We start from the raw sequence: 17461 nt of genomic DNA on the forward strand, positions 1-17461 counted from the left end.
GAATGTTGTCAAGAAGCATTAATCTTCTTTCAATTTGTAGAAAGCCTACACACATTATTTTCTGTTTCTGCTTATCGGTGGGATCTCCTTTCTGCTTCATTATATGATGGTGGTGCTCATTTGCCCGTTGTGGAAAGAATGTCAGATACCAGGTGCTCACCTCATGCAGATGCAACAAAAGCACTTTTACACAGCTTTTCTGCAATAAAACAAGTCTTGGGTGACATTTCAAATAACAATGATCAGAAGGCAGAGTGTCGACAACAGGCTCGTGGCCTACTTTCAACCATGATGAAGTTGGAAACAGGAATATTGTGGGATCAAGTATTACAGTGTTTTCAAATGACCAGTGCTTCTTTGCAATCTTCTGTTACACGGGAGCGACGGAGGAGAACCCAAGCGCAGGACACTGCTTTATCCATGCTAGAATCTTTCCTGTAATACCATGGGCTCATAGCTTGTTAAGCAGCCTCATGTGTCGCACTTTGTCAAAGGCCTTCTGAAAATCCAAATACACATCAACTGATTCTCCTTTGTCCATACTACTGGTTATTTCTTTAAAGAATTCCAACAAATATGTCAGGCAAGATTTTCCCTTGAGGAAACCAGGCTGACTACAGCCTATTTTATCGTGTACCTCCAAGTCACTTGAAACCACATCCTTAATAATTGACTCCAACATCTTCCCAACCAGGTCTGACTAACTGGCCTGTAATTTCCTTTCTTATGTTTCTCTTCCTTCTTGAAGAGAGGAGTGACATTTAAAATTTTCCAGTCTTCCAGAACTATTCCAGAATCTACTGATTCTGGAAAGATCATTACTAATACCTCCAGAATCTCTTCAGCCACCTCTTTCAGAACCCTGGGGTGTACACCGTCTGGTCCAGGTGACTTATCTACCTACATACTCTAGTAACGGTAACTTCACACTCTTCATGACCCCTGACAACTGGAACTTCCACCGTACTGCTGGTGTCTTCCCCAGTGAAGACTGATGCAAAATGCTCAGTTTGTCCACCATTTTGTTGTCCCCACTCTTGCTTCTCTTTTACACGTTATGTATCTTAAGAAACTTCTGGTACCCTCTTGGTAACTTCCTCGAAAACTCTATATAAGATTGGTTAGATATGACCTACCACACATGAAGCCATGCTGACTATCCTTAATCAGTCCTTATCTATCCACATATTTATACATCCAGTTTCTTAGAATACCTTCCAATAACTTTCCCACAATTGAAGTCAGACACACCAGTCTAGAATTTCCTGGTTTATGTTTAGAACCTTAATGTTTAATGTTTTAATGTTTAGAAGCTTAATAAGCTGGTAAGGAAGGCGGGCTCTATCGTGGGCAAAGTACTGGAGAGTTTAACATCGGTAGCTGAGCGAAGGGAGCTGAGTAGGCTACGGTCAATTATGGATAACTCTGAACATCCTCTACATAGCACCATCCAGAGACAGAGAAGCAGTTTCAGCGACAGGTTACTATCGATGCAATGCTCCTCAGACAGGATGAAGAGGTCAATACTCCCCAATGCCATTAGGCTTTACAATTCAACCGCCAGGACTTAAGAACTTTTTAAAAGCTATTATTAATGCTTTTTGAGATAGTGATTTAGATGCATATCATATTTTTTACTGAGTTAAGTATTGTATGTAATTAGTTTTGCTACAACAAGTGTATGGGACATTGGAAAAAAAGTTGAATTTCCCCATGGGGATGAATAAAGTATCGATCTATCTATCTATCTATTTCAACAGCGGAATGACATTGGCTTTCCTCCGATCCTCTGTGTTAACAACCAACCCGACCGAGGGTGTGCTGGGGCAGCCTGCAAGTGTTGCCACGTGTTCTGGTGCCAACATAGTATGTCCACAATGTTCAGCAGAACAACACAAGCAGCAGAAACGACAATGACAGCAGCAAAAAACAACAACAGCAAAAGAATCCCATTTCCTCCCACCCACCCACACAGATAGGCCTCCAATGGCTTTGACTATTGGACCTTGACTTTTGGACTCACCGACTTTGGTCTTCAATCTTTGCTATTAACTCCAGGACTCACCATTGATGGACTTTGAACTCTGTCTCACACCCCACTGACCACGGTGGACTTTGTCCTGAGCACCTGCTGATCTTAGTCTGTGGAGTGCTCCAACGTACTATCCCTTGTGTTAACTGAAGGGGTGGGGAGGTGTTGTAGTCCTACTGAGGCCCTTCTGTTGGTCAGGGTTGACCACAGATGTCGCATCCCACTTGTCTACGTGATACGCAAGCCAGGGCAATATGGAGAGCAAGCCCATGAAGTAGGCTCCCCTTCTCCACACAGCTGACGAATCCAAAGGAACCGCAAAGACGGCTAGGCCTCATCTGTCTGAAGCACCTTTGTCCCTTCTGTCAGTAGATGCGGTTCTGCTGGGTTTAGTAGCTAAGCCATATGTGAAGGCCAGGAGCTGGATTTGGTTTGAAGGGCTATTTGAGATGCATGTCATTGGAAGCATGTATTAGGTCATGGGAGCTTATCCTCACTACCAGCCACCAACCCCCCCTCCCACAGCTATGACAACCTGAAGGAACCAGTCCCCCTACTAACTGCATGTTAACTGAAGAACTGGGTGGGGGTGGGGGGGACAATTCTAAAAACTCCCCCTTTCTTAAAACCAGCAAAGGACTGTTGCTAAAAGGACAAACCGTAAGAAATTTCCAGCTTTTAATGACACGGCTACACCAAGCTCCAATAACAGCACTGCCAAGGAAAGTTAATCAGATATAAACCAGTCCTTTACATTCAATCACCATTGTTGATTTTTTTTTAATTTTAGCAATACAGTGTCAAGTAGAACCTTTGAGCTGGGCTGCCACAGCAGCCTCTGACAAACCCAAGTAACCCTAACCCAATCACGGGACAATTTACAATGACCAATTAACATACCTGGTACATCTTTGGACTGTGGGAGGAAACTGGAGCACCCGGGGAAAACTACATGGTTCAGGGGAGAATGTACAAACTCCTTACAGACGGCACTGGAATTGAACTCCCAACTCCGATGCTCCGAGTTGTAATAACATCGCACTAACCACTATGCTACCGTGCCTCCCATCTTTGCAAAGCTCAATCTAAACAAACTCCACTGACTGTCCCAGGCGATGTCACTGCCAAGACCTGAGGACACGAGTTATGGGGAAAGGTTGAATAGGTTAGAACTTTAGTCTCTGAAGCATAGGAGAATGAGGGGAGATTTAATAGAGGTATTCAAAATTATGTGGGGTATAAATAGGGTAAATGCAAGCAAGCTTTTTCCATTGAGGTTGGGTGACTCGAACTAGGTCATAGGTTGAGGGTGAAAGGTGAAACACTTAAAGGAAACTTCTTCACTCAGAGGGTGGTGAGAATGTTGAATAGGCTGCCAGCAGATGCAGAGGATACAAGTTTGATTTCAACGTTGAAGTTGGATAACTACATAAGTTGGAGGGCTATATTCCGGATGCAGGTCATTGGCAGAATAACAGTTCAGTACAGAATAGATGGGCTGAAGGGCTTTGTATGACTCTATGATCTCCCAGTCAATCTGAGAAAAGGTAGTTTTACCTAAACATAGTGCCTTGCGTCACGGGTAGGAGATAATCAGTAACGACGTCACTGTACATAGTATTTATAATAATGAGATCAGATGGTTGATGAAGATAAAGCTTAAGTTCATGTGGATCAGGAGGATTAGCACCCCACTCTCCCACATCGCTGAAGCTGAAGCCTGCAAAACGGGTATTAGCGCTGGTGCCATGGTGCTTATCGTTTACCCAGTTCACGGGCCCGGTTCGTTGCAGCTTCTACAGCACTCATGACGGTGCTACGCAGATTCCCCTTCTCCAGCGCATACAGGCCGTGGATGGTGGTCCCACCTGGGGTGCACACGTCGCTCTTCAATTTTGCCGGGTGTTCCCCAGTCTCCATAATCATCTTTGCAGCTCCCTGGGAAAAACACACAGCACAAAGCGAGAGAAAGAGGTTACTGACGGCAAATTCAGCCTGATTTTAAAGATTAATTTTGTTTGTCACCTGTACAGCAACACTTACAGTGAAATGCGTGTTTGTGTCAGCGACCAACATAGATCGAGCAACCCCCGATTTAACCCTAGCCCAAATATGGGACAATTTACAATGACCGATTAACCTACTAATCATGAACGTCTTTGGATTGTGGGAGGAAACCAGAACCCCAGGAGAAAACCCATGCCCTCCACAGAGTGGGCGTACAGGCTCTTCACAGATGATGTCGGACTCGAAATCCAAACGCCCTGAGCTGTAATAGTGTTGTGCTAACTGCTACGCTGTGGTGGCACCCATCTGCCTGTCCGAATGCCTTTTAAATCTTGTTATTGTACTTGTCTTAACCTCTTCCTCTGCAGTGCTCCTTTACGCAGGCCAGCGCCTGCCTCCCTAAGGGGAGAGGCTTTCAATGAGCAGGTTAGTCAGGACACTTACTACAACAAGGGGTTGGAAAAGAAACTAAAAACTAGAGGCATAGGCTTGAGGTGAGGGGGAAATCTTATCATCTTTTACAGCTCTATCAAGTCACTTCTCATCCTCCTTCAGTTCCAAGACAAAAGCCCTCGCTCATTCAACCTATCCTCTCATGATATCCTAGCAAATCTCCTCTGCACCCTCCCTAGAGCTTCCACAAAATCAAAGGGATTTGGGAGTCTTCGTGCAGCTTTCCCTAAAGGTTCACTTGGAGGCTGAGTCAGTGGTAAGGAAGGCAATTACAATGTTAGTATTAATTTCAGGACTGGAATATAAAAGCAAGGATGTAATGCTGAGGCTGTGAGCAGCTTTGGGCCTTTTATCCAGGAAAAGATGTACAGTCATGGGAGAGAGTCCAGAGGAGGTTCACGGGAATTAAAAGGTTAATGTATGTGGAACGTTTGATGGCTCTGGGCCTGTGCTCACTGGAGTTCAGAAGAATGAGGGTGTTCTCACTGAAATGTCTGGAATATTCAAAGGCCCAGACAAAGTGGATGTGGAAAGGATGTTTCCTATAACGAGGGAGACTAGGACCAGAGGGCACAGCCTCAAAATAGAATGATGCCCATTTAGAACAAAATAGATGGAGGCTCATTTGGAAAATAGGTGAGGATTTTCTTTAGCCAGAAGGTGGTGAATCTGTAGTGGACAAGTCACTGGTTCTTGATTAGTAAGGATATAAAGGTTACAGGCAGAAGGCAGGAGAATGGGGTTGAGAGGGATAATAATTCAATCTTGATGGAATGCTGCAGCAGACTCGATGGGTTGAATAATGGCCTATTCTGCTCCTATATGTTATGGTCACATCCTTCCTATGAGGCAACCAGAACTGAAGAAATGGCCAAACGTCACCTACCATTAGTGTGTGCGCTACCAGCTTCTTCGACAGCTCGAATGGCATTCCCATCTTCACAGCCCCGTCTGCCAGAGCCTCAGCAAACATGTAAACCTGTGGGAAAGAGAGAGCCAGAGGAAGAATTGCATTATAAATAGAATAATTTATTTTATTTTACTAGTTATCTCAGGAATGAAAGGGTTAATGTATGAGGAACATTGGAATTGGTCTGGGCCTGTGAACGCTGGAAGTTAGAAGAATTGGGGGGGGGGGATCTCCATCAAATGTTGAAAGGCCTAGATAGAACTGATGTGGAGAGGATGTTTCCCTTAGCGGGGAGTCTAGGACCAGAGAGCACAGCCTCAGGATAGAAGGGCATCCCTTTAGGATAGAGATGAGGAGGAATTTCTTTACCAGCGTGGTGAATCTGCCACGTACACCTGTGGAGGCCAAGTCGTTGGGTATATTTAAGAGTAAAGAGGGTGTTGAGAGGTTCTTGGTTAGTCAGGGCACCACAGATTATGGGGACAAGGCAGGAGGAGGGGGTTGAGAGGGATAATAAATGAACCACGATGGGGTGGCGGACAGACACGGCGGTGCGAATGGCCTAATTCAACTCCTATGTCTTACGTTTCTTAAAAATCAGAAACTGCAAATGCTGGGACTTTGAAGTAAAAAGAGAAATGGCCCCTCTCTGTACGTACGTATGCCACGCCGCTCCCGCTGACTCCCGTGTGGATGTCGATGTAGGATTCCGGCGTTTCCTCACACACACCGAGGGAAGACAAGAGGCTCTTCAGGAGAGCGGCGTCCTGCTCCTTGGAGTTTGTTCCGCGACAGAACACTATGGTGCCCTGCTGCACCACGCACGGCAAGTTTGGCATCATCCGCACTACCCTGCTGTCCACAGGCAGGCACTGAGGAGAAAAGTACTGCACTGTCACCAAGGAGTCTCTGCAATACAAGTCCAAAAGGTGATCACCACATCAATGCTTCGTTAATCGCTCCACGGTTAGAGCAAGCTGAAACGCCGGGATAGAGGGGGTGCGGAAAGGTTGTCCTCATTAGCAAGGGGAGGCTAAAACTCAAGGCAGACAGCTTTTGGGGACACCTTAAAAAGGCAGTGCCTAAAGAGCAGAAGGTGTTTCCAATGGTGACCAGAGGGTGCATCCTCAGAATACAAGGATGTTCATTTAGAATAGAGATGAGGAGGAATTTCTTCAGTCAGAGGGTGATGAATCTGTGGAATTCATTGCTGCAAATGGCTGTGGGGCCAAGTCATTGACTATACTTAAAGTAGAGATCGATAGGTTTGTGATTCACCAGGGTCAAAGGTTACGGGGAGAAGGCAAGAGAAATGGGTTGGGGGGGGAAATAAATCAGCCATGATGGAATGGCAGAGTAGATTCAATGGGGCAAGTGGCCTAATTCTGTTCCTATATCTCATGGTCTTAAAAGCATATGTCCATTTATTGCAAATCTCCCCCCAGCTTACTCGGCAAAATAGTGGGCTGAGTGACTTGAAAACCAGGTCCTCCGGCACACAGCTGCCTACTCACATTTTCCAGTGTTTCGACGGTAATTCCAGCTGCCACAGAGATAACGAGGTGCTCGGGTGTGACGAATTGCGAAATGCTCTCCAGGACACCAGGCAGGATGGCTGGCTTGACGGCCAGGAAAAGGACGGTACAATTTTTCACCACACTGAAGTTGTCGTGTGTCGTCTGCATCCCAGCTTCCTATTGGACCAAAGCACACAGAGGAAAAGAAGGAAGTCCGGAGGGAGGAAAGGTAGGCCACCCCACTCATCGAGCCACACAGCTCGGAAACAGGCCATTCAGCCCACCACATCGATGCCAACCGGTGGGTGAAGAGCTTTAATGGACACCGCCATGTTGCTGGCTGTGACAGGCAATACTCAGTGCTTGCAGGGCTTGTTTTGTTTTTGTTTGTGTTTGTTGTGTTCTGTGTTGATCTGCCAAGCATCGTGGAAATGCCACATTGGTGCTGGAGTGTGTGGTGACACTTATGGGCTTTTCCCAGCACGTCCTTAAGTCGTGCTTCACTGTCTGTTTCCATGTACACTCAGTGGCCACTTTATTGGGTAAACCTGTATATGGTCGCCTCACCACAGGAAGGATGTGGAAGCCATAGAAAGGGTGCAGAGGAGATTTACAAGGATGTTGCCTGGATTGGGGAGCATGACTTATGAAAACAGGTTGAGTGAACTCAGCCTTTTCTCCTTGGAGCGACGGAGGATGAGAGGTGACCTGATAGAGGGGTAGAAGATGATGAGAGGCATTGATCGTGTGGATAGTCAGAGGCTTTTTCCCAGGGCTGAAATGGCTGCCACGAGAGGGCACAGTTGTAAGGTGCTTGGAAGCAGGTACAGGGGGGTAGTCAGGGGCAAGTTTTTTATGCCAAGGGTGGTGAGTGTGTGGAATGGGCTGCCGGTGACAGTGGTGCAGGCACGAATATGATAGAGTATATTAAGAGACTTCTGGATAGGTACATGGAGCTTAGAAAAATAGAGGGCTTTGGGTAACCCTGGGTAATTTCTAAAATGAGTACATGGTCGGCACAGCATCATGGGCTGAAGGGCCTGTATTGTGCTGTAGGTTTTCTATGTCTCTATTAATGCAAATATCTAATCAGCCAATCATGTGGCAGGAACTTAATACATAACAGCATGTAGACAAGGTCAAGAGGTTCAGTTGTTGTTTAAATCAAGCATCAGAATGGGGAAGAAATGTGATCTAAGTGACTTTGACCACAGAATAATTGTGGTTCCAGATGGGGTGGTTTGAGTATCTCAGAAACTGCTGATCTCCTGGGATTTTTACACACAACAGTCTCTAGAGTTTATAAAGAATGGTGTGAGAAACCAGAGAGTGGTAGTTCTGTGGGCAAAAATGCCTTGTCAATGAGTGAAGGAGAATGGCCAGACTGATTCAAGCTGACAGGAAAGAGACAGTAACTCAAATAACCAAACATTACAACACGGTGGTGTGTAGAAGAGCATCTCTGAATGCACAATGCATTGAACCTTGAAGTCAGAGGAGATTGGCCAGACTGATTCAAGCTGACAGGAAGTTCAAAGTTAATGTACAGATAGTCCCTGATTTACGAACGTCTGGCTTACGAACTGAGGAAGGAGAACGCCGTCCTCCATTTTAAGTTGGATCATGACGCCGCCTGCCATTTTAAGTTGTTGCCGTTGACACTGTGTTGAGTGTGTAACTTTGTATTTGGCTTAAATTTTTCTTAGCAAGATTCACCCTGACCCCCCCCCCCGCCCCCTTTTCCGGTCAGCTGGTGGCACAGTGAGATCAGCACCGGGCTCAAGAACGGAGGTTCCTGAGTTTGATCCAGTGACAGGCTGCTCCCGAGCGCACTGTCCATCCGTGCCAGGTTGATGTTGAGCTCGCAACTCGACCTCGTAAAAAAAACACTGCCACCTCCAGTTTAAATTCTCACGTGGAATATTGAGGAGGATCAAATATCCAAACCCAGCACAGCCCCCACTTGTCCCATTTAACCTGTCTCAGTGTGATGGACTTTAGGACCCGGGGAATTTCAGTGCAGTGGTCCTTAGGACCCAGCGGAGCTCAGGACTCATCGCCTGCAGTGTTTCTGTTCTGGTGATGATAAACGATCGCGATTGAAACTAAAGTGGAAATAATAAAGCGTTTGGAAAGAGGTGAAACGCCATCGGTCATTGGAAAAGCGTTAGGCTACAGTTGGTCAACGATCAGAACAATCTTAAAGGATAAAGGATAAAGTGAGAATAATAGAGCATGTGAAAGGCCCTGCCCCGATGAAAGCTACAATTATTACTAAACAACGCAGTGGTTTAATTTTTGGAATACAGATGTTTCTCAAGTGTTTTATATGCACAGAAAGGTAAAATATATATTATATACTAAGACAAACGTTTGACTAACTGACGCTAAGTAATACCAGATGTACTTGTTCCGACTTATGTACAAATCCGACTTAAAGACGGACTCAGGAACGGAACTCGTTCGTAACCCGGGGAATGCCTGTATTATCAAAGTACATATATGGTACCATATACAACCTGAGATTCATTTTCTTGCAGGCATACTCAATAAATCCAATAACCATAACAGAATCAATGAAAGACCTCAGCAACTGGGTGGATAACCAGTGTGCAAAAGACAACAGACTGCAAATACAAGAATAATTATATAGTAATAAAAATAAATAAATATGCAACAAAAATCTGGAATATGAGATGAAGAGTCCTTGAAAATGAGTTCACAGGCTGTGGAACATTTCAGGGATGGGTCAAGAGAAGTCAAGTGAAGCTATCCGGTCTGGTTCAAGAGCCTGATGGTTGCAGGGTCAGGACTCTTCCTGAACCTTGTGTTTCCATACCAGGCTGTGATGCAGCTAGTCTCCACCGGACATCTATAAAAGTCTGTCGAAAGTTTTACATGTCCTACTGAATCTTCGCAAACTCTTGAGGAAGCAGACGCGCTGCCAGGCTTTCTTCAAAATTGCACTTGTGTGCTGGCCCTAGTACAGGTTCTCCAAAATAATAACGCCCAGCAATTTAAAGTTGCTGACCCTCTCCACCTCTGATTCTCCGATGAGGACGGGCTCATGGACCTCGGGTTTGCTCCTCCTGAGGTCAATAATCAGCTCCTCGGTCTTGCATTTCTGAATGCACAACACGTTGAACCTTGAACTGAATGGGCCGCAGTAACAGAAGACCATGTACATACATTTTATTAGGTATAGGAGGTGCCTAATAAAGTGACCATTTGAGTGTCTGCCAGTGATTCTGATCTGCAAAATCTCTAGTGTCGATCACCTCTCAGCCTCTGTTGCTACTTCCACTCACCCCTCCTCTACCTGCCTGTCACTTCTCCTTACCTGGATCCACCAATTTTGCACTGTAATGTACCTCTATCAAATCTCCCCTCATTCTCCTACACTCCAGGGAATAAAGCCCTACACTATTCAGTCTTTCCCAATAACTGAGGTCCCCAAGTCCCAGCAAAATCCTCATAAATCTCCTCGGTACTCAGTGTTGTACCTGCCAATCTCCCCAACCCAACTGGCACTTTGGGTGGAAAGCTACAATCCGGAGGCCGCTCACTGAATCTCACCTTGAATTTTTGCAAGTTCTTGTCCGAGGGAGCAGAAGCTATCACTTGTTCAGGCTTCACATTTCCTAAGAAAGAAAAGGTCTTTGGCTTTAAATTCCGACCTCTGGACTCTGGACCCTTGGAGCCTGTGTTCACACAGCTCAAAGTAAGTTTATTATCAAAGTACATACATGTGATTTTCTTGCAGGCATTCATTGCGGATACAAAGAAACACGATAGAATCAACAAAAGAACGACACACAAGCAGTGTGCAAAAGGCAAATGGTACAAGTACCAAAAAATGATAATATAATTGAGACCATGAGTTGTAGAGACCTTGAAAGTGGGCTCATAGGCTGGTGGACACAAGAGATTCTGCAGATGCTGGAAATCCAGAGCAACTCACACTAGGTGCTGGAGGAACTGAGCAGGTCAGGCGGCATCTATGATAATGAATAGAGTGGGTATTTTGGGCCAAGACCCTTCATCAGATGTTAGTTCGGTGTTGAGGTGAGTGAAGTTATCCACACTGGTACAAGAGCCTGATTACAGATTACAACTGTTCCTGAACCTGGTGGGCGGGGAGCTCCTTCTCCATGGCAGCAGCAAGAAGACAGCATGGCCAGCGAGGTGGGGGTACTTGATGATGGATGTTGATTTCCTGTGGCAGCGGTCTTTGGAGGTGTGTTCAATGACAAAACCTCCTTGCATCCCTGGGCACCACACACACACAGTGGTAGAGGGCGCGGGTAATTCAACCCTAAAATACAGGACCAAAAAGCGGGGGGGGGGGGGGGGGGGGGGGGAATTCAAAGCCTCCCAATGCACTGAGGAAAGGGTGAAGTTTAAAATATAATTAGAGGTAAAAGCCAATCTCACTTAGGGTCACGAATGATTTTGCGACACTGTACCGGAAATATTTATGCAAATTTAACAGTTGGATAGCAATAAGCAACATTCAAAGGGTTTCCGGAAACTCTAGGGAGACTCTTTTGCAAGAAAGAGTACTGTATGGGAGTGATAAATGTGGAGACTCCGACAATCAGGGGAAGATGACAAATATAACATTGCAGAGGGTGATGGTTACACGAAAGACAGGGCAATGTAGAGGGCTGGCGACCTCACCCTCACCGCCAACACCTCTCCCCCCTCGCACCCCCCCCCCCGAGTTATCCCTCCCCAACCCAGCAGAGACCATCGCCTCCATATCCCGACCTCACCCTCACCGCCAACACCTCTCCCCCCTCGCACCCCCGAGTTATCCCTCCCCAACCCAGCAGAGACCATCGCCTCCATATCCCGACCTCACCCTCACCGCCAACACCTCTCTCCCCTTGCACCCCCCCGAGTTATCCCTCCCCAACCCAGCAGAGACCATCGCCTCCATATCCCGACCTCACCCTCACCGCCAACACCTCTCCCCCCTCGCACCCCCGAGTTATCCCTCCCCAACCCAGCAGAGACCATCGCCTCCATATCCCGACCTCACCCTCACCGCCAACACCTCTCTCCCCTTGCACCCCCCCGAGTTATCCCTCCCCAACCCAGCAGAGACCATCGCCTCCATATCCCGACCTCACCCTCACCGCCAACACCTCTCCCCCTCGCACCCCCCGAGTTATCCCTCCCCAACCCAGCAGAGACCATCGCCTCCATATCCCGACCTCACCCTCACCGCCAACACCTCCACCTACAGAGAATGAGAGTGCTGGTTCAGCTCCGCCAACCCCCGGTTACCCCTTACTCCGGCCCAGGCCATTTACCCGAGGCCAGGAGGCCGGCCGCGATGGCCAGTGCCATCTTCCCCGCGCCGATGAAGCCCACTCTCCGCTCTTCCTCCATGACAGCTGCCGGCTGCTGGCCGACCAGCCGCTCACCCGGCGGAGCTCAGCCACCGCGGCCGACCGTGGCACTCCCGGGGTGGAAAGCTGGCTGTTCAACACCAACCCAGGGTGCGGGGAAACTTCGGCTCTGACCCTGTAAAAGTGTTGCAAGTGTGGGGGCGTTTGTACCTGGGATGTCCAGGTGAATGGGTCTCGGGGTTACAAGGAATTCCGCAGAAGCTGGAAATCCAGAGGAACATCCACAGAATCAGGGAGAAACTCAGCAGGTCAGGCAGCGTGAAGAGGAATAATCCGCAGATCCCCGCATCCTACCCGGGTCGGTGTATCTACAGACCCCGCATCCTGCCCGGGTCGGTGTATCTACAGACCCCGCATCCTACCCGGGTCGGTGTATCTACAGACCCCGCAGCCTGCCCGGGTCGGTGTATCTACAGACCCCGCAGCCTGCCCGGGTCGGTGTATCTACAGACCCCGCATCCTGCCCGGGTCGGTGTATGTACAGACCCCGCAGCCTGCCCGGGTCGGTGTATCTACAGACCCCGCATCCTACCCGGGTCGGTGTATCTACAGACCCCGCATCCTACCCGGGTCGGTGTATCTACAGACCCCGCAGCCTGCCCGGGTCGGTGTATCTACAGACCCCGCATCCTGCCCGGGTCGGTGTATGTACAGACCCCGCAGCCTGCCCGGGTCGGTGTATCTACAGACCCCGCATCCTGCCCGGGTCGGTGTATGTACAGACCCCGCAGCCTGCCCGGGTCGGTGTATGTACAGACCCCGCAGCCTGCCCGGGTCGGTGTATGTACAGACCCCGCATCCTACCCGGGTCGGTGTACCTGTACACAACCCACATCCTGCCCGGGTCGGTGTACCTGTACACAACCCACAGCCTGCCCGGGTCGGTGTACCTGTACACAACCCACAGCCTGCCCGGGTCGGTGTACCTGTACACAACCCACATCCTGCCCGGGTCGGTGTACCTGTACACAACCCACAGCGAGCGTGCATTTGCCCTGTCAATGTCAATATCTGCCGGTGCAGAGCTGAGGGGGCGGGTCTCTAGAGAAACTCGCAGATGATTGGCTGTATTCTGGCACGTGACCTGGGGGTCATGGCGCGGCCGGTTTAAATGGACGGGTCCGTGAGGCCTCGCCATCGAGCGGCTCTGGCGTTCGTCCTGTCAGCCGGTGGCAATGGTGTCCGGCCGCTCCCATCGCTCCCTGGTCCTCGGTCTGGCCTGTTTCATCGCTGTCCGTGGCTCCGCTGCCTTCGGCTGGTTCCTGCGTCCGGTGGCCGAGCCCCAGCCCCAGCCCCCACACCCCGCTCCCTCCCTTCGGGATGAGCGCAACTGACCCACAGTTCGTGGCCGAGTCGCTCCGGCCGGAGCTGGACAGCTGCCAACAGGCGGTGAGTCGGCGTGGTGACGGAGGAGAGCCCAGACTGATCCCCGGGACAGTTAGTATCGACCTTATGGGCTGAATGGCCTCTACTACTAATTCGGAAGCGATGAGATGGTTGGTGGGCAATGCGGCCAGGGGAATGACAGAAGAATGGGGCATTATAGATTTGGATAACCTTATTGTCATATGTGCCAGAATGTAATCAATTCCTTACTACCATGGATTGAAAGGCTGAAGAAGTGTCCATAGCTCACTGGACCTGACAGTACAAGGAGATGGGATGGCAAGGAAGACGTGCTTGCCTTCAGAGGTCACAGTCATGAGGAGGAATTTCTTTATCCATGTATTCCGTGGGATTTATTGACATAGATGATTGTAGAAGCCAAGTCATTGTCCGACTCTCCAAGTCATCCAAAATCAAAGGCCCCTCACCATCTGGGATGTGTCCTCCTCTTGCCTCTACTATTGGGCCAAGAGGTACTGGAGGAGTAGGTTCCACAGAACACCTATCAGTTTCTACAGCCATCTGGCTCCTGAACTGGTGTGGATAACTTTGTTCATCATCAATTCTACCATCTAGTGACTCACTTTCAAGGACTCTATAGCTTGTGTTCACAGTATTAATTTTTATTTGCACAGTTTGTCTTTTGCACATTGGTTCTTGGTTGTCTGTGTAGTTTTTGTAAATTCTATTGTAAATACCAGGAGAAAACTGAATCTCAAGTTAGAATGTGGTAACCTGTTGCTTGTTTGTATGATATGGGCAATCATGATCTTTCCATAGAACAACTTTCATGTTTGTTCTTGGCAAATTTTTCTACAGTAGTGGATTGGCATTGCTGCCTTCTGGGCAGTGTCTTTACAAAATGGTGACCCCAGACATTATCAGTACTCTTCAGGGATTGTCTGCCTGGTGTCAGTGGTCACATCACCAGGACTTGTGATGTGCACCAGCTGCTCACATGACATTCCACCACCTGCTGTCATGGCTTCACGTGACCCTGATCGAGGGGGAGGGGGGAGACCTAGGCAAGTGCTACACCTTGCCCAAGGGTGACCAGCAGGCTAGCGAGGAAGCGCCTTTGATAGAGACGTATCTCCACTCTGCAACCAATATATACTGTGATAATAAATCTACTTTGAGCTTCTTCTGACAGCTTGTTCTATGTACCCACCACCCTCTGCGGGAGGGAAAATGATTTTATTCCTCTGTTCTGTAATGTTATAAAATTCCAGACGGTCACCCCTCAGTCTGCTAGATTCCAGTGAGAATAAGCAGTTTATATCCAGTTCCCTGTCATAGCTGCTGTGTCTGCTCCACAAAACATTCTGAGAAAGACTTCTGAAATCTATACTGCTATCACATTGAAGTGGTGTTGTGACCAGAAATGCACAGAATATGTGAACTGTAGTCTAACCAATATTTGTACAACTATAATCTGAACTCCTTATTCTTGTACTCAGTGCCTTGCCTATGAAGATTATAATACCACTTTTCACTATGTTCTTCAACTTTGCTTTCTGGGAGCTATGCACCCCTGGGTTTCTTTGTACCTCAGCATTGATAAGGTCCCTGCCACTTACTCTGTTCTGCCAGAATTTGACCTCCAAAGAGCATGAGCTCACAGCTGAATTAAATTATCTGCCACTATTCCACCCAGCTTTCTAGCTGATTTAGTTGTGTCATCGCTTGAGTTAAGTATGATGTTCTCCTAATGGAGAACAGCTGTGCGTGACTTTGTTTAACATGGGCAGCCACCACGTGGTTCTTGACAGATCAGGGTCTCACACATGGAATGCAAGATGATGGAGGACCCTTTACTGCTGCAGCTTTCCTCTGCTTCACTGCTGTTGTGATGTGTCATTACCCTCTGCTGAGGTCGTGGTTGGGTTGCTCTTTGTCCAGAACCTCCCCCTTGACCTTGCCACCATGGGTGACCCTACTAGGAGCTGAGTGCCAGGCAACGTGCTCTTGGGATCTTAGGAGCTCACAAACCCTTCCACTGACAAGGTGATGATCCTTGGTCAAGAAAGCTAATGTATGTCCAGCTTCATCCTTAAACAATGTTCTTTACTATGGATCCAATTTTTGTGTCAGTTGAAACTTACTAATCCTGTTCCCTACATTCCTGTCCAAGTCGTTTTGGAAACAAGGTCCCGGCGTTAATGCCTCAGGTTCACCTTTGCAGATTTCACTCTTGGTTTTTGGTTTTATCTGATCTTGTTCCAGATTCATGCCACGTGGATTTCTTGGTGTGCAGTAGTAACCTCTTGTTTATCTGGTATTTTATGCTTCTGAATTTTCATGCAACCATCAAAAATTTCTGAGAATATTAAGCAACTTAATTATTTTCTTCATGTCCTGATGAAAGATCTCGGCCCAAATGTCAATGGTTCCCATTTCCATAGAATGTCAAAAAAAAACTTGAACTTGCACTGTATTGTTGCTGCAAAACAGGACATTTCATGGCAGACATCAGTGATTTTTAAAAAAAAACTTCTTTCTAATTGAGGTATCTGCTCTTTGTGTCGGTCTAGACTCGACACACTAGATAACCACTCTGAGTGTTCAGGCTCAGTGTTGCTGAGGGGCAGTGCTACAATCAGATGAATTATGTCATCAAATTATTTCGCCCTGATGAAGGGTCTTGGCCAAATCCCCTCCACAGATGCTGCCTGACCTGCTGAGTTCCTCCAGCAGTTTGTGTGTGTTGCTGGAAATCCAGAGCATCTGCAGAATCCCTGGAGTTTGTTTACATTTATAGTATTTTAGGACAGTGTAATTGTATGTTGATCAACAGCTGCTTTTTCTCTAAAGGTTTGGCACCATGTCATGGTGAGTATGATAATTTGATTTAGAATTGCTGTATTTTGCATTATTAAGCTTCGTGTGTAGAATGCTATTACCTGAGACACAGCAATATTAAGGCAATTCTCATATTGTGTTTGGCAGCTTGTATTCCCCATGGATGCCAGATGGCTAAGACAATACTGCATCTACTGAATTTAGTTATTTAAAAAGCTTTGATTAAATCGCATGACGTTCTTCTAAGTAATGTTTGAAACTGAGGCTCACTTATTCCCACAGAGGAAAAGTTTCCTTAAAATCTCTGGTAGTTTTCAAATTGTTGGTAATCGATCTTCCGTAAAGGAAGGATGAATACGTTCGGAAGGCTTTGTTCTTCCTAATCACATTGGCTTTGATCTGTGACACCCCATGATGGCACTGAATGCAAATGTTCTCCTCTTGTTACAGTTACTGCATGCCCACAGAAAGAGTGTGGGTTGTACGTGGGACAAGTATGTAATCTGATGATAAATTTTACTTTGAACTTTGTTACTAACTTGTGCAAAATTCAGTCTGAGATCTGTACTTTAGTACAAGATGTTTGTCACTAGAGAACCACAAAACGTCAAGGAGTATGCTCATCATACACAAAATGCTAGAGGAACTCAGCAGGTCAGGCAGCATCTATGGAAATGAATAAACAGTTGATGCCTTGGACTGAGACCCTTCATGAGGCAGCAATTATTATAAATTACAAAATGCATAGTGCCAAAGAAAGGAATGATGAGGTGGTACACGTGGACCTTTCAGAGATCTGATGGTGGAAGGGAAGAAGCTGTTTCTGAATCACTGAGTTCATGTCTTCAGACTCCTGAACTTCTCTCTGATGGTAGTCAAAGTAAATTTATTATCAAAGTACATGTATATCACCAGATACTACCGTGAGATCATTTTC

General features: G+C 47.2%; 2 protein-coding genes across 5 annotated transcripts in view; one reads left to right on the forward strand and one right to left on the reverse strand.

Annotated features, from left to right (window-relative positions):
- Positions 1 to 2688: 2688 nt before the first annotated feature.
- On the reverse strand, positions 2689 to 13351 carry pycr3 (pyrroline-5-carboxylate reductase 3). 4 transcript variants are annotated; one of them, XM_073055074.1, is made up of 7 exons: positions 13299 to 13351; positions 13191 to 13226; positions 10496 to 10560; positions 6917 to 7096; positions 6062 to 6274; positions 5379 to 5471; positions 2689 to 3970 (listed from the first exon to the last, which is right to left on the reverse strand). In XM_073055074.1, the coding sequence occupies exons 1-7, from the start codon at positions 13324 to 13326 to the stop codon at positions 3788 to 3790; spliced, it is 798 nt and encodes a 265-aa protein (XP_072911175.1). In that variant the 5' UTR covers positions 13327 to 13351; the 3' UTR covers positions 2689 to 3787. The 4 variants fall into 4 exon arrangements, with proteins under 4 accessions (XP_072911175.1, XP_072911173.1, XP_072911177.1 ...); XM_073055072.1 differs by lacking the exons at positions 13191 to 13226; positions 13299 to 13351 and adding an exon at positions 12238 to 12429; XM_073055076.1 differs by lacking the exons at positions 13191 to 13226; positions 13299 to 13351 and adding an exon at positions 12169 to 12187.
- A 96-nt stretch (positions 13352 to 13447) lies between these two features.
- The window catches only part of bmb (brambleberry), a 56659-nt gene continuing 52645 nt past the window's right edge, over positions 13448 to 17461 (forward strand). Inside the window, exon 1 of the mRNA XM_073055070.1 lies at positions 13448 to 13725. Coding sequence (XP_072911171.1) covers positions 13657 to 13725 — 69 coding nt within the window. The 5' untranslated portion in view covers positions 13448 to 13656. The remainder of the gene's footprint in view (positions 13726 to 17461) is intronic.

The sequence above is a fragment of the Hemitrygon akajei genome, chromosome 8 (genome assembly GCF_048418815.1).
Source record: "Hemitrygon akajei chromosome 8, sHemAka1.3, whole genome shotgun sequence".
NCBI lineage: Eukaryota > Metazoa > Chordata > Chondrichthyes > Myliobatiformes > Dasyatidae > Hemitrygon > Hemitrygon akajei.

Excerpts from the sequence above, each read along its gene's own strand:
- pycr3 (XM_073055072.1), bottom strand. The coding sequence starts at position 12,316 with ATGGAGGAAGAGCGGAGAGTGGGCTTCATCGGCGCGGGGAAGATGGCA. Across the intron at positions 6,275-6,916 it reads CCGTCGAAACACTGGAAAAT|TGCCTGCCTGTGGACAGCAG; the intron begins GTGAGTAGGCAG and ends TTTTCTCCTCAG. Across the intron at positions 3,971-5,378 it reads TGGTAGCGCACACACTAATG|GGAGCTGCAAAGATGATTAT; the intron begins GTAGGTGACGTT and ends TGTTTTTCCCAG.